Source organism: Molothrus aeneus, chromosome 14, assembly GCF_037042795.1.
Source record: "Molothrus aeneus isolate 106 chromosome 14, BPBGC_Maene_1.0, whole genome shotgun sequence".
NCBI classification, from domain to species: domain Eukaryota; kingdom Metazoa; phylum Chordata; class Aves; order Passeriformes; family Icteridae; genus Molothrus; species Molothrus aeneus.
Genome location: NC_089659.1, coordinates 14,502,867 through 14,524,696, shown reverse-complemented (window position 1 = coordinate 14,524,696; position 21,830 = coordinate 14,502,867). Strand labels below are relative to the sequence as shown.

The window sequence follows — 21,830 nt, the reverse complement described above, 5'->3', positions numbered from 1 at the left end:
TCAGGTTTCTTTAGTAACTCCTTTATTAAAATCACAAACCAGAGTTAAAATTCCTACATTATTCACATAGGTCAAGTTTCTAAGTTCATTGAATAAACACAGCCCAGCGGCCAAAGGGGCCAGAAAGCCTGAGCAGTTCAGAGCTGCTGGTTTAAGACTTCAGCCAGGGCCTTCTAACTCCATGGCTCCCCCAGGGCAGCTGGAAAAGTTCCTTCAGGCTCCATGGGAAGAGGCAGGAGCAGAGCTCCAGTGCAGAGACAAAGCTCTCTCAAGATTACAGGTGAAACCGTACCCAGCGTTCACAGCTCAGCAGGAGGGAGGGAGCTGGGAACACCCACCTGGAAAATCACCTCCATTCACTCCAGGAATTTCAGAGGAAAAATTCTTACCCCCCACCTGGCCCCAACACAAAAATATTTACAGAGACATAACAAAGAAAGAAGCAGTTTGGCTCCCTCGCTGAGGGCAGGAGCTGCTGCTCCAGCAGGAGAATCCAACTCCCTCAAAAGTCACCAGGAATGTGGCCTAAAGGGATGGGAAAAGCTCCAGGACAGGTAAACTACTCCTTGATGGGGGTGCAGCCTGAGAAGAAGCTGATGTTGCTGCTCAGCATCCTCTTCTTCCTCCTGCCAAAGGGGTTCTGGTTCTCCCGGGACTCCTCATCCCTCCCAAGCAGGGAGGCAGCAGTGCTGGGAATCTTCAGGAGCACCTCCTGCTCTGTGATGTCCTGCAGGACCTGGGGGAAAGCAAGGGACAATCTTTGGAGTTAGTCACAGCTGGGTGACCCACCAAAGGCAGCAGGACACCAAGTGCCTGGCCAACCTCAAGAGTTGCTTTTTTTACTCAAGTCAGGAAAAAGACAATATTTTTGACAAAATACCATGCAGCAGGAAGAGACAGCAGTTGGAATAGGGGGCTCCCATGGGATAAGGGAATTTGTTTAGCTGAGGTGAAATGAGATGTGCCAGGTCAGAGAGGTCACTTTGAACATGGACAGACAGACAGACAGGATTTTATCCTGCAAACTCCTCACTTCCCCTCTCTCCTTGCTGAAGGTGCTGCAGGAAAAGGTGGCAAGCTCGTGGCATCATTTCAGTGTGGGAACTTAGGAATCCAACACACGCTCAGCTTCCACATAAGCTGCCTGGAGCTGTGCAGTTTTCCAGCAGCAGCTTCTCCTCTGGGGTGATTTCCCTCCAAGACCCTTCACTCAGCAGCTCTGCTCTCCCCTGGGAATACCTTGGTGGTTGGAGTGATACACAAAGGCCGGAAGAAGCTCTCTTCTGCTTTCACCTCCGTGGGGTCTTCCAGCTTCAAGGACCCCTCCGAGTCCCTTTTGTGCTCCTCACATGGTGTGGTTTCCTGAGGGGCAGCAGAGGGTGAAGCTCTTGCAGAACATCCATCCCTTCCCTTCCCACCACAGCCCCCTGCTCTCCAGCTGGGAAGTTTTTCACAGTACAGGATGCTGCAGCTCAGACTAGGCACTAATAATTAGAGCACTATGGGCTGTCCCTGCTCCACATCTCTGAGATCCAAGAGCAAAATTCCCACTACTAACATCAGTTTCTCATGGACCTTCCTGCTGCTACAACCCCCTCCCCCAAACCATCCCTTCCATTCTTAAAAAGAAATCTGGGAATGAGTCAGGGTTTTGTGTTGTCTGAAGCCAAAGACAAAACTTTAATTTATTTAGTCCAAAATGGAAAATGGAACTTTTTATCCTCAGATTTGTGGATGAGAAGTGGGAACATGAAAATCTTTGCTGTGAATCTCCAAAATTCTGTCCTGAAAGGCAGAGCCTGGTCCTGCAGTGGAAAATTTTCCTCAGTTACCAAAGAGGCACTAATTATAGTGACATTCACAGAGTTTCAGCAAAGTGCACCTGCTCTGCCTGGACAAACTATACTTGTGTGGGAATTATCCCTTCATCCAGCTTTGCTCCAGCCCAAATGCAGCCCCTGTGCCCCCCAGAGCCAGCAGCACTCACCAGGCCCCGCTCCCTGTTCCTGCACGTGGCCGCGGCGCAGCTGCAGCCGTCGGTGCATCCCAACTTCTGCTTCCTGCAGCCACACTGCCTGTTCCCACAGCGGCCCTTGCACGAGCACTGTGAGGGAGGGAAGGGGGATCCAATGGCCAGGATGCTCCTGGAATGCTCCAGGTCCTGCCAGCTGTGGCATCTCAAGGACAAGGACACCCCCAAGCTGCCCCTTGCTGCATTTCACTGCCATTTCACTGCATTTTGCATTTTTTTACATCCCAGAATAATTTTCCTCCTAATATCCAGAATAAAATCCTTCCACCTACAAGATCTACAGGATAAGTACCTTCAGTTACTCATTGCCTAACTTGAGGCTATGCCAAAGGATCCCAGTTTCTGTGCCACACTTCCAGAAAAAGGAGTCCCCACCTCAAAAGCCTCAGGAATTTTCTGAGCCACAGGCTGAAGCTCCAGACTGACACAGACAGATGGAAGCTGAGGCTCTGTCAGGACTGCAAGCTGCAGGTTCCCAAAGGAAACAGGGATCCACAACAGGACATCCTTTTTTGGTTTGTTTTTTTCCCTAAAATTGACTCCCTGGATGGGTCTGGCTGCTGTTGGGGCTGTTCCTAAAGCAGAGGCCAGCTCAGACACAGGCAGCAGGACAGAACATGGGAGAAGGTGACTTAGACAGGGAAAACCTGTCCAGGAAGGTCTTGCTGACTGCAGACAACCTTTGCTGTGTCTGTGGGAATGTCCCAAATATCCCCAGGCACCCAAATAACCCATTCCTGCCACTTTGAGAACAGTGGGGACACCACACCTCACAGCTCCATCCCAACCCCTGCACACAGCAAGTGATTCCCTAACAGACACTGGATCAAGGGCAGCTGGACCTTACCCCCATGAGGTTTTTCCTGGTTCCTCTGCCTGCTTTCCCAGGAAGCCAGTCAGAATCCTCCAGCTCCCCAGGGTCAGAGAACAGCTCCTCCACATCCACCTCGGGGCTGGGTGCTCGGGGCTTGGCCGTCGTCTGCCGGCGGCACTTGGGCTGCAACACAGGAGCACCAGGGGTGAGGCCACCAAAGAGCAGCTCTATTTCATTAATAATACTAATAATGATTACATTTTAATCTGGTTTTATTAGGGTTTTCAGAGTCCCTCACAGCCAAGAAGGTTGTGGGGTGAGGGAGGGGAAAAAAGATCCAATTATCAGGATTGAAAATTCAATCAATTTAAACTATTGATGACAAATCCTTGGAAGTCTAAGTTGTTGACACATCACATGACAAAAAACAAGTGTCACACTCCTGTCCAAGGAATTTTAAATCATTTCTTCCTCCCAGCACTAAGATTTTGCTCTATGCAAAGTTGGCTGTGAAACACATGCCTTGCCCCATAATTTAAAGACTGGGAATGCTACAGAAAAACAATCTGGATTGTGAAGGAGGATAGAGTCAGAATTACAATGAGGAAACAGGTTTGGGGTTTGTTTGCTTTTTTTTTTTTTTTTTTTAAACCAAAAAACTGATGTAAAGCATTTGAGTCTTCTGGAAAGGACTGAAGGGGACACTTCAATGAGCAGAACAAGTGCATGATAAAAGCAGCTTAGGAGAATGAAAACCACATTATAAACAGCCAAGATGAACTCTGGCAAAGAATTCAGGTGCAACACAAACTGTGCAGCCTCTTACTTTGGGTGGAACATAATCAAAAGAAGAGTCTGGAGACTCAGGTGGCCTTTGCTGGATGTGCCCGAGCTTCTGGCCACTGGCAACTTGGAGGAGCAGCAGTTTCTGTCAAAAGGGACAAGAATTAGCTCTGCAAAATCATCCAACCCAGCTGCCACGAGGCTCTGGTGTCTGTACAAGGCTCTACCTGTTTCAGAGTGTCATTTTCCCGGAGAAGTTCCTGGTTCTTCTCACAGATCTCCCTCATTTTTTCCAGCTCTTCCTCCTGTTTGCAGGACAAGAGGAAATTTGTTTCATTGGAGATAAATATGATAAAATCCCCCAGGGTTATTCCAGCCTGCACAGCAAGCACACCATGCAGGCTTCTGCAAAGGGAACACACAATCCTTCTCCTAATTCCCGGAATCCCAAAGGATCCCAGCCTCCCCCAGCCTCTGCACCTGGAACCGCAGTCGCTCCTGCAGTTGTTTCTCCTGCTCGTTCAGGGAATCTTCCAATCTCTTCTCTGCTGCTTCTTTCTGCTGGAATTGGCTGAGCAGGTACAGAACCTAAAAGCAAGTTGGAATAAACAGGGGTGAATTCCTGAAAGGAGCACTTGGCATCGAAGTCCAGGCTCAGGGAAATTTCCTGTCACTTCCAGCACAATTCCACCCTGATCTATTTGAAAAGTGATCTTGTGCTCAGGTGTAACCTCCTTGTTTAAAGCAGGAGGAATGTTGCTGAATAAACCAATTTGCACAGGATAAATACAGAGATTTCTTTGGCTTTGAATGAACTATCTGCAAAAGTCCAACAGGATTTGAGCTGATATTCAGCACCAGCTTCATTTCAACACATCCCCCTTTGCCTTTCCCTCTGAGCAGACCTGGAGATCAGACTCCAAGATTTCCATGAGCTGTGATTCACCTTTTCCTGGTGTTGCTGCTCCTGCACCAAAATCTGATTTTGGAACTCTGCCTCCATCTCTGCTATGTGGTTTCTCTCTTCCATCAGCATCTTCTGCACATCAGAGCAGCTGGCCTGGCTCTGCTGCAGGCCACTCTGCAGTTTGCTCTCCTGCACTTTGGAGGAGACCAGCTGGAAAACAAGAGCAAGGCATGGCTTGGGACAGGGATTCCCTGCTGGGACAGGGATAAACCAGGGAGCTGAGGATCTTGTTCACAGTTCTGAATTCATCTCCCTTCCTGCAGCACTTGGAATATTTTCCTTTTCACCCTTTTCCTTTGATTTCTAAGCACCAGGGAACAAGAGGTAATTTTGTCCTTCAGTTGCTCTTTCCCAGATCCCACAATACCCCAATTTTTCTTTTTCCCATCTCAACACCAATTCCACTGATTCCCTGCCTGCTCAGGAAGTATTTTAGATACTTTTTCTTCTCTTCCACTTTTGAAATTTGCCTTTTCCCTTTCCTATGCAAGCATCCAGACCCTCATCTATTCCATCCCCCTCTTCCTTGCTTTTCAGATTTCACTCCCCCATACAGATTACTTTAATCCAAACTCAAGTGGGGAATAAACCTCATCCACCACAAGAAGGCTCTAGTCAAATTCCTTTGGTCAATTCCTGTTATTTGTGGCTAAGCAGACTTACAGCCTTTGTTTTCAGGGATAAAAAAGGAAAATCCAGACTTTACCTCTCCCAGGAGATACTTCAGAGCACATTTGGCCTCCAGGATGGTGGCAATGCTGTCCCAGCGCTGCTTGGCCCGATCTCCATTGTCTGCATCCAGGAGTTTCTGCTGCAGATCTGCTATCTGGGCACTCCTGGGGAAGAATCCATGGATTTGGGGTTACAACACAGGAGAAAACCAGGGCTGCTTTCTGGGCTAATGTGACTGTTCCCATAATATTAAGTAAAATAGTATAAATTGAGATTATTGTTGCTCAGTGGAGCATCTGGAACCTGCATTGCTCCCCTGTGGAGTTCTGCTTCCACTCCACATTCCCAAATAAAAGTGGAGGTTTTTTTCCCCAGAGGTTCTCACTAATAGCTCAAAACACCCAGTCTAAGTGCCTGAGTATTTTCCCCACATTTTGGAAAAATTACAGCCAGGAAAACCCACTGAAAGGGCTCTGGGGGTTTCACCCCCTGAAAAGCCATTTTCAACTTGTTTGGTCAGTTTTCCTGTAGATACTTGGCCAATACAAAAAATCATTCCTCCATCTTTTACAGTTTGCTATAAATCCCTCTGATGGATGGGGTGTTGGGACCAAATTCCTTCCTGAAGCATCCTTTGAACCCCAAGAATAGAAAATTCTTGGTTCTGTAAAAATGGATTTTTGCATCAAATTTGGCATTTTTGGTCTTGAATAAAACAAGGACAAAATTTCAGATGTCACTCCCTATCACCCTGTGTATAAAGATATGGATTCTTGGTGTAATTATACCTCAGCTCTGTTTTCAGTTACAATTTACCATGGGGGATGTGTTTCATCTGTGGAGACAGAGCTTGAGCACCCATTCCATCAAACACCAAAGGTGCTCCATGTAGCATTGGAAGGCTTTCCTTGTTGACACCCGGTGTAAATATGATTAAAGACCACAGATGCAGAGGAAATAGTTTGTCCATCAGTATGACTCAGACTGTAAAGATGATTTTGAACCTTGGAGTTTTGGAAAAAGATTTTCAGCATCTGTATTTTTACCCCAATTTGCTTTGGCAGTGGCTCTAAAACAATTAGATGGGTTAGGGTGCTGCTTAAGTAAGCACAGCAATGCAACTTCTCCCTCATCATTGCAGTGTCAGGCTGTGTGGATGAGCACTGTGGCAGTGCCTTACCTGAGCTCCATCTCTGTTTGCAGGCTCTCAATCTGCTTGGAGACAGAGAGATCCGTGTCCAGGGCCTGCAGGTCAGCCAGGCAGTACGTGCGCCTCTGGAAGCACAGCACAGGGACGCAGGGCAGCAACAGGGGAGGAAATCACACTTTTACAGATATTGCAGCTAGGAAAGCCTCCAGGCATCTCCCCACAGCTTCTGTTCCATTGTTCTTCCCCAAAAGCCTGTGCTGAGTGGAGTGAGCCACTCACATCCCTCAGAATCCTTGAGGTTGGAAAAGCTCTCCCAGAGGGTTGAGTCCAACCATTCACCCAACACTGATGGGTCACCCATGTCCCCAGGTCCCACATCCAGATGGTTTTTGGACACTTCCAGGGATGGTGATTCTACCACTTCCCTGGGCAGCCTGTCCCAAAGCCTGACTGCCCTTTCAGGGAAAAAAAAAATTCCCAAATTCCATTAAGTAACAAGATCCTTCAGCACCTCTTGTCCCTGACATTGAGAGGATAAAAATATTAACCCTTTCTCCCAGAAATGGTGGGATCCATCCCCACCTTCTGAGGGAACAGGTCAAGTAGGAGAGAGAAGAATGAATCCAGTATTGCTGAACAGCCAGAGGAGTGGGGTGGGAAAAGGGGAATTTCCCTCTTACCCGCAGCTTTGGAGGGGGGTTTTCTCCAGCATCTTTCTTCTCTTTCAGCTGACAGAGCTCTTTTGCCAGGATTTTCCTGTCCTCCAGCAGGTCTGCCAGGTGTCTTCGAGCTTCCTCAGTGCTGACAAGAACCTCAACTTCATTTGCAAGCCAGCTCTGGAAAAATAACCCCCAAAACCCAGTGGTTGAGCTCAACTTCAGGACTGAATCCTTCTGAATAATCCCATTGCAATTCCCTGGTCCTCCTGCAGTGCTCCAGCCACCAAGGCCAGCAGCACCCACCCCAAATCCCAGTTTGCCCAGTGTAGGGATGCAAAAATGCTGTTACCCACTTTGACTCGTGCAGCAATTCCTTCCATGCCCCGATTTTGGGTCTCCTTCCGTTTATCTGCCACCTCCTTCTGCCTCTGCAGGGCATCCTTGAGGCGTTTGTTGGCAGCTGCTGCCTGGAAAAGATTCCACAAGGAGCTGAACAGGGACTGCAATCATCTGCTACAGCTGGAAACACCAGGGATTCCCAGCCCAGGGCGAACACTGGGACAGTGACAGCACAAGGTTAATAAATCTCAAGTTATTCTGGTTTAACTCAAGGAATTCTGCCTTTATTTCCTTTGCTGCCATTCCTCCTTTAAAAGAAAAGCTCCTTCTATGCCTGAAGGTAGAAGAAAACACCCAAAATGAGGGGTTGAAGATGCATTTTTTTTACGAAGCCATCCTGAAAGGATTTTGAACTGCAACCTTGTAGATCCACCACCCAAACTCATTTTCCACTTCCTACCTTGGGCATTTGCATGGATTTGCCACAGGAGTCTGGCACCTAGAGCCACTTGGCCCCCAAGAGCCTCCTGGCCTTTAAGGAGCAAATTTAACTGGGATCCCCCAAAGGCAGAAATGGGGATTTCTCTACAGATAGAGTTTTTTATTTTTTCCCAGCCTCTAAACTTCCTTTCAGAGGTTCCTGTGTATCCTGTTCCTTCCTCCAGCCCCACTTGGCAGACTTTAGGGATTGGTTGGGATTTCCAGGAGATGTTGGCTCCTCACCTCCTCTGTTTTGCGCCGAAGGACGTTGGCCTGCTTCTGGAAATCCCTCTCCAGCTTCAGGAGCTCATATTGTCTCTTACGGTCCTGCAAGGACAAACAGCTGCAAAAGTCACATTTTCCATGACAAAGGAATGGTTGCAGCCCCAAAATTCCAGCCTGAGAACCCCAAGGCAGTGAGGGGCAGGAATTGCTGTGACACCAAACTCCAAGTGTTTGCTGGCCACTGCACTCAGCAGCTGGATTTTATTGACCTGCAGATCCAACATTTCTTTGGAAGTTTAAAAATCTCCCATGCTGAGGCCAAACCCCACAACTGTAAATCCTTCAAATATTGGCTATTTTTGCTGTCTGCTTTAGAGCAGAGTCACAGCTGTGGCAAGAGCTTGAAGATCTCCAGCACAAACAAGCCCAAGTGGTGAAAAGTGGCAGCCACATGAGTCAAGCTTCTCTTCAAAGCATTCCCAGCTCTCCTAAGATACTTCCCAGTTAAAGAAACCTTCAGGCAGCCCTTTGGAGGGAGGAATAGAGTGAGGGGCTGGTTTGCTCACCTTTTCCTTCAGCTGGATCACTTCCTTGTCCTTCTGCTGCTTCCACTGCCTGAATTTCTCGGTGTCTTCTTTCATCTGACGCATCAGCTGCACCCTTTGCTGCTTCATTTCCTGAAAAACAGCAGTGGCTGGAAGAATTATCCAGGATTTACAGCCTAAAGAGCTTCAACCTCCATTCCCCCCTGTGCCTGCCAGGTGTGGGGAGTGGAAGATGGGAAATCTTGCTGTGCTCCCACTCAGAACACTCTCAAAGTGCTAAAATACAGAGGGTTGGTTTTTTTTTTGGCATAAGGGGAAGACCAACCCAGGCACAATTTAGAGAAATCAAAGAGAAATCAAATGATTTGACCGAGGCAATAAATTAGAAATGCCAGAAGATACTGTGGACTTACTTTCCGCCCAAATCTCAGTAGCCACCTGCCCATTGTGGTCATGTAGCCACAGGAATCCTGCCAAACACTGCTATTTTCAGTCTGACTAAACAGAAAGTGGATTCCTGTTTGGGATTTCTAGGATTCCTGTCAGGGATTTCTGGGATTCCTGCCTGGGAGCTGCTTTGCCCACACTGGCTCAAGTCAGAGGTGCCTGTTGGTTACCCTGATCTCCTGGTTCAGTTTGGACACCGTGTGCTCTGTGGATTCCTTCAGCTTCAAGAGCTTGGATTGCTCATTCAGCTTCTTCTTGAGCTCAGTAATTTGTGCTTCCAGCTCCTGGAGCCTTTTCCGGCGCCGCTCGCTCAGCCTGGAGAGGAACAACAACAAATCCAAATGTCACCTCTGCTGCTGCTGAAAGCCCACAGGAGGTTTCTCTGCAGCTCCTGGCACTTTAAAGGGACATTTTTACACCAAAAAAGAGCTTTCACAGATCATGGAAATGCAAGACATTGGATTTTCAGACACATTGACAGCCCCCAGGGCTGCAGGCAGAGCCCTCTTACTTGGCCTGGTTGATGTCCTTCTTTGCCATTTGCAGAGCAAGGACCAGCTCCTCCTTTTCCTTCTGCAAGTTGCTGACCTCCAATTCCAGATCCCTGATATTGGTCTAGAAAGGACAAGAAGAATAAATCTCCAAATAAAAACCTTGGAAAGAGATCCTAAGACAAAGCTTTAAGATGCAGAAACCTTGAAAAACCCCATTCCTTCACAGCAGGCTGCTAAACCACCTCATCTCAGAGCAGTGTGAGGGTCACAGGGGCTGGCCCAGCACACTCTGGAGCTTTGGTGGGCACAGAGTCACCCAGCACAGCAGGGAACACTGCCCAAGGGAGCAGGGATCCAGCTTAAGGAATAAACCCAAATCAGAACAGGCTCCTGAGGACAGATCTCCTCCCTTCCCTCTCCCCAGCAGGAACTGGGGAAAACAAACTGCCCAAGGAGGATTTCAGCTTTACCTGGTACTGGGACTGAATGGGCCCAAGCTGAGTATCATTTTGAGACATTTTTTTGGCCAGGGCCTCTTTCAGAGTCAGGGCTTTGTTGAGCTCCAGCAGCTCCCTGGAGAGCTGGGCCTGGCGCAGGGCGTGTTGGGTGCTGAAGTCAGAGGCTCTCTTGGATTCCTGGCCCAGTTCTGCTCCCTGCAGGAGACACAGCCATGAGGAGATGAGGAGAAGCCAATCCAAAGCTCCTGAATTACATTATTTCCACAGAGCACTTCATATTCATTTGTATGTAAAAAAATCAGATATTCAAAAATGAGAACAGGTTCTTGACAGTGAACACATTGAGTTTGAAACAGCACAGACAAGAATGATGATTTATCAAGCATTTGGGTTAGAAAATGAGTAGGAAGGAGCAGATAAAAGTGATGAGGAGATGAAACCATGCCCCAGTGAGGTGTGCACTGCTGAGCCCCTCACTTACACCTGGAGAATCCTGTTCAGAGTTTGGCAGCTCTGCAGCAGCTTCTGTGGCGGCAGCGTTTTCACTCTGGTGGACAAAGAGAAGAATATTTGGGTGAAAAGAGAAATAGGAAATAAAATGAAGGAAATAAGAGTCTGTTGGCACATAAGGGCAAAGCACAATGTGATTGTTCTCCGGCCAGAGCCTCTCTGGAAAGAGGAGACCATCATCCTCCTCCTCAAGGAATGTGGGGAAACTCCTCCATGTCTGGTTGGAAAAGCCATTCCTTGAAATCTTCCCTGAACCAAAGCACTGGAGAGAGAAGGAAGAGGAGAGAACAGAGGAATGTCCAGTGAGGGAGAACTGAAATTCCTCCCTTAGACAAAAGCCTGGAAGCTTCTATTCAACAAATTCAGACCTCTGCAATTTACATTGTCCATAAAAATCACAAAGTTTGGAACATTCCATCCAATTCAGGGACTGTAAATCCATGCCAAGCTCCTGTGTCAGGTTTTTCCATGTAGACTCCTCCTTCCCTTCTCCCCCAGGAGCAGCACAAGTGGCCTTTCTGCAGCATTACAGCACAACAGGACAGTTTTGAAGTGGATCTCAGTAGTCATTTCACATTTTAATTGCTGGGCTCCTTGAGGGAAGCTGTTGGAGTGGAATCCCAGATTTCTTGGGATTGTTGTCACAACTCCCTGGGTTCAGCCTTACCTGCAGCTCAGCCAGCACCTGCTGCAGGTTCCTGATCACCTCCACATTTTCCTTTAACTCCTCATCTTCCACAGTCTCCACCAACTTCTGCAGATCCAACTTGCACCTGGAAACAGGGGAACAAGTCCATGCTGAGTTTGTGCCAGGGAAGAAGAACTTTCCCCACTCAACCTCTGAATTAATTCTGGATGAACAAACCCCAGCTGACTGGATCCAGTTTATCCCACTGAAAACACTGAATTCCCAAGGACATTATCCCAGGAGAAGGGTGTGGGGATACTTACACAGCATGGTGCTGCAGCTGCTCTAGTTTTGCATTCATCTTCTCATTTTCTTGCTCTGTCTAGAGAAATCAGAATTGTAGAAGATAAGAAGCCAGAAATCAGCTGATAATTTGCAGTAAAAGATTGGCAGTGTGAAAACCAATGCACTGAAAGATCTTTCATGGTTAAGGCCAGTTTGGATTTCACAGCATTTTTTCAGGGACAGACACTGCAGGCAAAAGGAAAAAAGTAGGGTGGGGAAAGGAGAACACAAGTGTGCAAGTGCTATTTAAAATATTAAAACAAAATATTTAAAGTATTAAAAAAGCTGAAAGATTCAGCTGATTTTTTTTTCCAAAAGAAAACTAAAGACCAACAGATTCAGACAGGTTTTGGGTTCTGACTGGTTTGGATCAACATGAAAGGAACATTTAAGAGATTCTCAATATGTCATAAATACTGGAGCTGCTGTTGATTCACTTCCAGCAATTTAGAGCTCTCCTGGGATAAGGAACTTACCAGGATGATCCTCTCCAGCATCTGTGCTGTTTGCCCAGCAGCCTCACTCAGCCCCTGGCTCAGCTTCTGGTTCTCCTCCTGCAGGGATTGGTTCTTCTCCATCAGGGATTGGAGGCTCTCTGAGGGGGCCAAACCACTGCAGCAGCAAGGAGCAGTTGGGTGTGAGATTGGGCTTTGGGACAGCACTGGAGTCACCTCCAAAATTATCATCATTGCTTAAATAATTTAAAATAAATAGCCCAGAATGGTTTGGGAGGGAAGGATCTTCAAGCTCATCCAGCCCCACCCCTGCCATGGGCAGGAACACCTTCCACAGACCAGGCTGCTCCAGGGTCTGTCCAAGCCTTGGACACTTCCAGAATGCAGGAAAAACCTCCAAAGAGAGGCTGTGAACTCCATGTCCTTGGTTTTGGAACATCCCCAGAACACAACACCTGCACAGCCCAACTCTGTCCCAGATTTTGTGCTTTTAAGGATAATGGAGGTGGAGCTGCCCCACATTTAGGGGTAGAGGGGTGATGGATGGGTCTCAGAGACAGGAATTTATTCAGGAGGTGTTTCCTGCTTCCTCTTTTACTTCCTGCAACAGATTTTTGCAATCATGAGGTGTTTGCTACAAAACTAAATATCCCAGGGAATTCCAGTAAGGATGACAAAAAGAAGGGGGGAAAAGCAACCAATTTGTTCTCCCCTCACTCTATAGCACTGCCCAAAGCTAAGAGATCCAGAGACTTCTCTGGAGTGTGATAAATACACATCCAGAGGACATTAAATAACAAATCTTACTTGAGAGCCACAGGCAGGGTCCCTCCATGAGCCTGCAGCAGCAACACCTGGAGCTGCTGGACCTGCAAAGACAAAGAATTATTGCTTGTAAATGTAACAGGTCCATGGATCCTTGGTCTTCCTGACTTCCCTGCTCCATAACTCCCCTGTTACCACTGCCTGTGGAAAGGAGTGGTGTTGTTACTGTACTTCAACTTATTTATTCCTCAAAACGTTCTTGACTTCCCTCTGGAATCACCCCAGGGAAAACCCTTCCCTTCCCACCGAGCTGGGCACAGGCAGGAGATGTCAGGAGGGCACCAAACCATCTCTGTATTTCTGATTGTGCCTGTAGCTCACCAGGCAGTGCTTTGTTGAGTGGAAGGGAAATTTAAATTACACCAGCACCACTTTTCTCTGGCTGCAGGAAAACTCCAAAAGAAAATTCCACACATCCCCTTCCCACCACCTCCAGAGACAGAGCAATGCACATTAGGAATGTTTTGCATTTTTTGTGAGGCTGTGCCTTCCTTTGGGGTTTGCTGAGGGGTTCCCCCAGTACCTGCTGCTTCAGCTGGTGCAGCTCAGCTGCCTGGGGGTCCACATTGACAATGGGTTTGTTTTTGATCTTCCTGGCCCTGTCAGCATAACGCAGAGTGTTCAGGGTCTCCTCCAGGTTGGAATCTGCTGGGCTCACACAGGCAATCATCAGAGTGTGGCTGTTCCCACCCAGGGAGTCTGGGAAGGAGAAGAAACAATGTCAAAGCTGTCAGAGCAACAACGACAGTGAAATGTCATCCTTCAAGGATTCCAACCCCAGGAGTGTGTCCCCAAAATGCAGACTAAACAGCTGGATTTGGGTGCCACTCGTTACTTTCTCCTCTGTACACTCAGGTCTGTTTTAAAGTGGGTTTTTGCAAGCCAAAGGGTTTGAAAATAAAGGTTTCACCCCAGAAGCCCCAGTTGTTGCCCTAATAAATAATTTCTTTATGCCATTTCTGGCCTGGTTCTTTCAGGTTTGCCCCTCCCTAATAACAAGACCTCCATGAACATCCAAAATTTTCTCCAATTTAAGGAATTATTGGATAAGAACAGATCACAAAGCTGCATGGAACTTCATCCTTTGGTTTTATACAAATTGGCTCTTAAAGCTACTGATCAGAAAAAAAAAGGGGGCCCCACATCCAGCCTAATCCAGGTTTTAATTAGGTACTTTCAGACATGGAAAATACTGAAGAGCTTTTGCAGCAAATTATGTAATTACCATCAAAATGTCAGTAATTTCATTACTGAAGCTTTGCCCAAATTAAAGGGTAACTTAAATAAAATGCATTGAAAGACAAATCCCAGCTATTGAAAAATAAAGACCAGATATTCAGACTAAGAAAACAAATGCCAGGGAAGGCACAGACAGCTGGAGCTTCATTCTGGCTGTGACATCCCCCAGGGAGTTGCTATAATTAAGGTACAATAATAGATCTCTGCTCCCAGACTTCTCCTCTTCCTTCTCCCCACCAAAAATAAGCCCTGATTTTGTGTTGTTGCCTCCTGTCACAGGAGAGCAGGACTTGTTTTGAGCTCATCTCACTGCATTTGCAACCTAAAATAAGAGTACAGGAAAGGCCTGGCTTCAGTGAGGAATTAAACAAACAAATCCCTTTGCAGCAGCAGTTCTGAGCTGGGGGGTTTTCCCCTGCTTTGTTATTTAAAAAGCACCTGCAAGTTTAGGCTTTGTCATCATCTTCTCTCACCTTGCAGCAGCCTGGTCAGCTTGGAGTCTCTGTAGGGGACAAAGCCTCCCTTTTTATTCTCATCTCCCAGAGCACTGATGACATTCCCCAGGCACAGGAGGCCTCTGTTGATGTTGATTCCTGCAGACAAAGCTCACAGTGAGCACAGCTACCTCAACAGCTCCAAACTCCTCGTTTCCTGCACTTATTAAAAATTTAACAAGGTTAAAAAAAGCAGATTAAAGGGTTAAACAAGTGCTTTGCTCTTTTATTAAGTCCCAAGTGAGAAGAAACCCAAACTCCACCAGTCCCAGCCCAGAGACCTTCTTTGAGTCTGTCTCCCTCAGCCTTGGTCTTCTTTTGTCTCTCAGAGCCAGCAAGATCCACCAGGTGTAATTTGCAGTGAAAACTGCAATTCCTAGGGCAGAAAGAAAATGTTTTACTCTCCCCAGGTGGAAAAGGAGCAGCCCAAGAGCTGAAAATTCAGAGAGCCAAAACCTGAACTGCCTTGAGAAGCACAGCTCAGGACCAGGATGAGGAAATTTTGGGAAAGTAACTCTCATCAGCTGCACAGTGACACTCACTTGTCATTTCTCTTCTTCTGATCAATGCAGATGGTGAAGATGGCATGGGATCTGGAGGACTGGGAATTCATGGCCGTGGATCCCACAGTTCTGGAGTTGTTCCCCTGCTCCAGGCAGGACACGGTCTCTTGGGCACAGGTGACATTTCTTTCTGTCAACCCCACAATCTGTAGCCAGGAAGGAAACATTGTTTATCCTCTGCTTCCTCTTCATCCCACCTGGGATCAGCAAAATCTCCCTGCACCTCAGGCTGTGCCAGCCCATTCCCAGGGGGCTGGAATGGAACCTCCCAGGAAAAACTGGTTGTGAATTTCACTTCAGGAACATGGAATCACATCCTGATGCCGCTCCTAAACACTCCCAAGGTTCCTCTGCCTGCTCCAGAGCCAGCTAGGCTCTGGGATGGAGCCAGAGCTCCTCAGGGCTCCAGGGACAAATCCATGGATATCCTGACCAAAGCTGGGAGCTGAGAGCTGTGCCAGCCACAGCAAGGGGCTGATGGGGAGAGGATTTGTGTGAATAAAGTTCTGCAGAGGCAGCTCCCAGGGACACAAACCAGAGAGGGGATGAGCAGGAGAGACTGGATGTGCTCCTTGGCAAGCTGTGCTTTCCCTGAGCACCCCACCCCCTGGATCTCTGTGCTGCTCCCAACACATGGATGAGCTCCAATCCACTGCTTTGGGGATGGCAGAAACTCTCACATGACCCCCTCCTTCAGTCCCCAGCCCTGCAGACCTTGATGCCTTCCTTGGGGTCCTCCCGGATGCTGATCGGGGAGCGCTCTCGGGAGGGGCACAGCAGGTCCAGGATGTCCTCGTTGTAAATCTGGAGGCAGCAGAGGAGCAGCTCAGAGTTACCAGCCAAAGAAAGGAGCAGTCACGCTGAAATTAGGGCTAATTTAGCATCACATTTTAATAATTTCACCTTTAGGGGAAGACACCTTGGACCAGAAAGGATTAACAAAACCTCCTGGAGTCTTAGGGGTTGATTTAATCAATATCTGTTACCTGAAGGAGGTGACCTCAAAGCTCCCTTTATTCCTAACTTGATAAAAACCAAACTTTTACCTCCAAATAAGAAACTTTGAGGACGAAGTCCCAATCGTGCCTTTGCTGTTTCTCCTCAAAGAGCAGCTTGATGACCCTGGGGATGACCCCCACGCTGGGCTCATGCTCCTGGTTGGCAGTGTAGGTGCCTCCCATGGAATAGGTTTTCCCCGACCCCGTCTGTCCGTAGGCCAAGACAGTGGCATTGTATCCTGAGGGGACAAAGGACACCCGGGTGAGTCACATGGAGACTGAAAGCTGCATTTTTGAAAACCACCCTTGCAGAAAAGCATCAGCTTACACCAGCTTTAAGCATAGATCACAGTCAGGAACATTGAAGGGAAAAAAAAGGGCAATGAAAACTTCATAAAGCACAGATAAAATGATTATTTCAGCTCTTTTTTTAAGACTGGATGTTTTATTAGAGCTAAAGAGAAACACAGTACAAATTCTCTGCTGTCCCAGTTCCACTGCAGCATCCTGGAAGAGGATGTTTATCAATTCATTGTGTTATTCTTAAGGAGGGAGAGGGACTTATTATAATAGCTTGGAGTAACAGGACAAGGGGGAATGGCTTCCCACTGCCAGAGGACTATTGGGAAGGAATTGCTCCCTGTGAGGGGGGGAGGCCCAAAGAAGCTGTGGCTGCCCCTGGATCCCTGGAAGCGTCCAAGGCCAGGCTGGACAGGGCCTGGAGCAACCTGGGACAGTGGAAGGTGTCCCTGCCCATGCAGGGGTGGCACTGGATGGGCTTTAAGGTCCCTTCTGACACAAACTCCTTTGGCATTCCATGAAAACTGCCTCAGAGCACACACTCCCCTTGTTCTGCGGGGAGGAACGGGCTCCAAACGGGCAAAACCCTGGACAAACCTTTGAAGATGCCACGGACCAGAGGCGACACCGCGGTGTTGAAAACCTCCTCCTGCTCCACGGACGGGTCGAACACGTAGTCGTAGGTGAAGGCTTTGTCATTGCCCACCACGACCTGCGGAGAGAGGGACGGGGCAGCGCTGGTAACGGGGCCCGGTGGCTGCGGGACCCCCGGGAACGCCCCGTGGCTCACCTGCGGCTCGCCGGGCACGAAGGACAGGCACGTCCGGCAGCCCTCGCTGGTCTCCTTGGGCACCAGCGGCCGGCAGCGCAGCGCCACGCGCACCGGGATGCCCTTCTCGTCCTCCCGCACCATCACCAGCCTGCGAGACACGAGTGCCGTGAGGCGGGCCGGGGCACGGAGCGGGGCTGGTCGCGGCCCTGCCCGGCCTGAGAGTGGAGCGGGCGGGAAGCGGCCTCAGCGGGGCTCTGGGGTGGAGGGGGGGGGGGGGGGGGGGGGGGGGTGCAGCGGGCCTGCCGGGGCTCGGGGATGGAGCGGAGGCCCCGGGCCGGGAGCGGGGCTGGAGCGGGGACGGAGCGGGACCGGCCTGGCCCTGCCCGGTGTCGCGGGGCGGCCACGGGACTGACCTGGAACCGCCGCTGCCCGTTCCAATGGCGGCGCCGCAACGGCCACCGTTCAAACCGGGCCGCGCGCCGTCACGGCCAATCACAGACAGGTACCGCAAGTGGGGCCGCGCCGCAGCCAATCGCGGGGCCGTGCGTCGCTGAGAGGGGAGGTTGTAGCCAATCGCAAAGCTGTACGTCACTCAGGGGCGGGGCCAAACGAGGGAGGAGACGGGACGGCGCGAGGGGCGGGGCGGAACCAATCGCGTGCGGGTGCGTCAGGTGGGGGGCGGGGAGAGGTGTGGGTCTCGGCCAATCGCAGCGCGGTGCGTCGCTCTCGGGGCGCGTCCCGGGCGCGGCGGAGCAGCAGCATGGAGGGCCGGGTGCCCTACGACGACTTCCCGGTGGTTTTCCTGCCGCCCTACGAGAGCCCGCCCGCCTGGGTGCCGCCGCACGAGGTCAGCCCGGGGTGGGGGGAGCGGGGACACGGCCCGGGAGGGGCAGCGGCGGCCGCGGGGCCCCGCCGGGCGGGGGAGCCCGGCCCGGCCCCGGCTGAACCGCCGCGCATTCCCCGCAGCGCGTTTATCACCCCGACTACAACAACGAGCTCACGCAGTTCCTGCCCCGTACCATCGTCCTCAAGAAGCCGCCCGGGGCGCAGGTGAGGCGGGCGGCGCCGGCCCGGCGCTCCTGGGCGCGGTGTCGCGTTCCCGGAACGTTTCCCGACAAGAAAAGGCGCTGGGATCGCGATATTCCCGACTGGCAGCGTCCTGGCACAGGGAACTGCTGTGACAGGCGTGGGGCGGGTAGGGTGGCTGATGCCAGGGCGGTGGGCAAGGGGAGGGGTTGTTCCTGATGTGCTATCCTGGGATGTGGAGCTGCTGGAGGATGGGAGCGGGGTCCCCTCAGGTGTTCCCGGTAGCAGGAATTAGGAGAGGACCTGGTGCTGCTGCCTGGCTGAGCACCGCAGCACCCACACCTTGGGTCCCTCCGGGAGGCAGGGCAGGAAGAACAGTCCTGGGGAATTACAAGGGCCATGGACAGGGAGAAGAGTCCTGGGGAATGGAAAAAGAACTGAGCCAAGAGAAGGGTCCTGGTGACTGCGTTTCCCTGCTGGCTTTTCCCACAGCTGGGCTTCAACATCCGGGGAGGAAAAGCCTCGCAGTTGGGAATCTTCATCTCCAAGGTGTGTCCGTCCTCGCGCCGTTCCTGCCCGGGTCATTCCTGTGCTGGTGGGAGCACCTGAGCCCCAGGGAGGCTCTGGCTGCCTCAGAACATCCTGTACCACTCCCTGGTCTCCTCCCAGCCCCTGGAATTGCTTCCTGGGCATTGTGGGAGGGAAGCTGTGGGAGATCCCCTGCTGCCATCCCTGCTCTCCCTTCCCAGGTGATTCCTGACTCGGATGCTCACAGGGCCGGGCTGCAGGAGGGGGACCAGGTGCTCTCAGTGAACGATGTGGATTTCCAGGACATTGAGCACAGCAAGGTGAGTGCTGGGATGGGGAATCCACCTCCCTGCAGCCTCTCAGCCCAGCACAGAACCCATGGAATGCTCTTTGCTCGTTTTCCAGGCCGTGGAGATCCTGAAGACGGCGCGGGAGATCACGATGCGCGTCCGGTACTTCCCCTACAGTACGTGCCCAGTCCTGGGAGGCTCCTTGGGAAGCAAATGCCATACATCCCTGCCCATTCCAGCCCAGTTTAGCAGCTTGAGGTCACTGATTGTTGATTTGGGATCAGGCACCACGTCAGGATAATGAGGCCTGGCTTCATCAGCCCATGTAGGAAAACTCGGAGAGCAGGAAGGTGGGATGGCTGGGAATGGAAAAGTTAATTTAAAGCTCATGACTTGCAGCTAATTATCCTTGAATAACAGAGGAACGAGGTCTGGCACAAGTGCAAATGATGGATATCCCTCCCTAGGGATGTTTGAATTGTCAGTGAAGGGAAGGACTAACTTGGGGTTAACTCCCAGTTTCTGCTTCTGCACCTATAAAGTTCCAAGATTTAAGGGATAAGAAAAGGGAAAAATCAAACCAAACAAGGATTCTTCATAGAATGGAAAGTGGCCATTAAGAAGAAAAAAAAAAAAAAGAGTAGGGGAAGAAGGGGTTTTAAACAAATAATCTCAAAGAAAGCATTTTGTTCTAAATGCCCTAAAATCACTTGAAGTGACTGGTGGGGGTGCACTTTTAAAGCCAGAGGGTCTCAAACACTGCCTCCAGTTGGGAATGTGTGTTTCCCTGAACATTTTGGATGATTCCCCCTGGCCATGCTCTCCTTGTCCCTCCCTCCCTCCCAGATTACCAGCGGCAGAAGGAACGGACAGTTCACTAACAGGGAGCTCCATCCTGCCAAAACCTCTCCACTCCTTCTTCCCAATGTCTGAGATGACTCCTCACGTTTCAGCTTTCACTGGAGGCACCCCTGGCCTGCACAGGATCAGCTCTTTCCCACGTGGGGAGATGCCAAGGGGCTCATTTGGCTGGAAGGTGGATGGGGATTGAGGCTGTGCTCCTGGGAATTGGTGTTGGGAAAAGCTGGTGTGAAGTAGGTCCTGGGGGGCAGCTGCTCCAGCAGGATCCAGATTTTAGCAAGACTTAATTTTAGTGAGTTCTGGGCTGGTTCTGGATCCCTTGATCCTGGATCCCTGGTTGTTGAGCATTCCTGAGCAGAGCACAGGCATTGTCCTCCAGGAAATTCACCTGTTCCACTCTCTTGTGCCATGGAATTCTTTCCTTCTCCTCTGTCCCACCTCTGTTCTGCATTGCTGGATTTGCTGGCAACTCCAGGAGTAAAATCCAGCCCCAGTCCATGCACAGCTCTGGCTGTTTGTGCCTCTTTGCTGATAAAACCCCCACAACGTAGGACAGGGATGTTTGGAAATGTTAATTACCAAGGAAATTATCAGCAAATCCAGGGGCAAATGCCTGGTGGGATCACATTGTAACGGCTTCAGGACAGCCCTGGCTCTGACTTCTCTTCTTGTGGTGTTTTCCACTTTTTCTGTAAAAAAAATCAATAAATCAAGTACAGCAGCCTGAATTCAGCCTCGTCCCACTCAGGAAGTCTGTGTGGAGGTTGGGATGTACCCACCATGAGCACCATTCAAGGAAATGCTGGGACAAGGCTCAGCTCCAGTCACCCTTGCATCCTGCAGGAGAACATTTGGGATCTGCAGCTGTTTCAGGGGCATTTTTCACTGACTGTGCTGGAAATCAGCCCCTGCTGAACCTGGAGTGTTCCAGCACTGCTGGGAAGGAGCAAGGCAGGACTGTGGCTGTGGTGGCACCAGCACAGCTCCAGGAGCAGGGCAGGGCACTGAGCCAGGCTGGGAACGAGGAAAAGACACTGGAAAAGAGATTTTCACTCAGAATTAAAAATCAGCTTTTCCATTAGGGGAATGAACATCCTGGAAACCCCTGCAACAAGGGAAGGAGACCTCTTGTATCACCTCTCTGATTTCCCACAATCTCTGTGTCCCATAGGGAAGGAGGAGCTGCAGATCCAATTTCAAGGTTGAATTTGTCCCTCCTGCTTCAGAGCATTCCCTGGCAGGAGCTCCAGGTCTCCCCTGCCTGGGGCAGCTCCTCCCAGGGAATGACTCAGGTGTTTTCCTGATGACCTGGCTGACAGGACAGAGTGGATTCTTTCCCAAGGCACATTCATGTTTTGGGTATGTTAATTAGCAAAGCATTAAAGCCACCAGAGACTTATTTCATCCTCCAGAATCTGAGCAGTTGTGATTCCTGGTGGGAAAACAGTTCCAGTAACACTGGATTTTTTAGTGACACAAAACTGGGCTGAGAGGCACAAATTCATAAAATCATGGAATGGTTTGGGTGGGAAGGATCATCCAGTGCCTGGACAGGGAGGGCAGGGACACCTCCCACTATCCCAGGTTGCTCCAAGCCCTGTCCAGCCTGGCCTTGGACACTTGCAGGGATAAAGGGAGCACTGCCAGGGGTTCAGGCTGCAGGGAAGCAGCACTGGCAGAGTCCTACAGGTCTTTCTGGAGCAGCAGGATCAGTCCCAGGTGTGTTGCAGGGCAGGGCTCACCTGAGGGCTCCATTCAGAGTCACGTTTGCATCCACAGGGTCCTGTTGTTATCCCAAAATTGAGATCCTTCCCAAGCTTTGGTAACCTCCCCCAGGACTGAGGTCATTCAAGTTTGTCCAGCCCTAAGCCTCAATGAGGTAATTCCACCCTCAACTCACTTGTTCTTCCAACACCTAGACATCACTTCCA

The 21,830-nt window shown here is 50.1% G+C and overlaps 2 protein-coding genes across 3 annotated transcripts; one reads left to right on the top strand and one right to left on the bottom strand.

The window, feature by feature from the left end:
- Positions 1–559: 559 nt before the first annotated feature.
- On the bottom strand, positions 560–17,342 carry KIF4A (kinesin family member 4A). 2 transcript variants are annotated; one of them, XM_066559333.1, is made up of 30 exons: positions 17,213–17,342; positions 17,020–17,134; positions 16,171–16,361; positions 15,839–15,928; positions 15,104–15,270; positions 14,843–14,937; positions 14,541–14,660; positions 13,352–13,527; positions 12,811–12,872; positions 12,025–12,160; positions 11,527–11,585; positions 11,243–11,348; positions 10,547–10,612; positions 10,078–10,260; positions 9,625–9,728; positions 9,284–9,428; positions 8,688–8,798; positions 8,140–8,223; positions 7,431–7,544; positions 7,099–7,254; positions 6,449–6,543; positions 5,303–5,432; positions 4,576–4,746; positions 4,110–4,217; positions 3,857–3,934; positions 3,658–3,774; positions 2,880–3,029; positions 1,988–2,104; positions 1,240–1,362; positions 560–736 (listed from the first exon to the last, which is right to left on the bottom strand). In XM_066559333.1, exons 1-30 carry the CDS (start codon positions 17,333–17,335, stop codon positions 560–562), a joined length of 3,669 nt encoding a protein of 1,222 aa, XP_066415430.1. In that variant the 5' UTR covers positions 17,336–17,342. The 2 variants fall into 2 exon arrangements, with proteins under 2 accessions (XP_066415430.1, XP_066415429.1); XM_066559332.1 differs by having other exon boundaries at positions 3,673–3,774; positions 17,213–17,335.
- A 569-nt stretch (positions 17,343–17,911) lies between these two features.
- On the top strand, positions 17,912–20,025 carry PDZD11 (PDZ domain containing 11). Its single transcript, XM_066559334.1, has 6 exons — positions 17,912–18,041; positions 18,161–18,244; positions 18,713–18,769; positions 18,970–19,068; positions 19,154–19,214; positions 19,885–20,025. Exons 1-6 carry the CDS (start codon positions 17,955–17,957, stop codon positions 19,917–19,919), a joined length of 423 nt encoding a protein of 140 aa, XP_066415431.1. The 5' UTR covers positions 17,912–17,954; the 3' UTR covers positions 19,920–20,025.
- Positions 20,026–21,830: the final 1,805 nt, after the last annotated feature.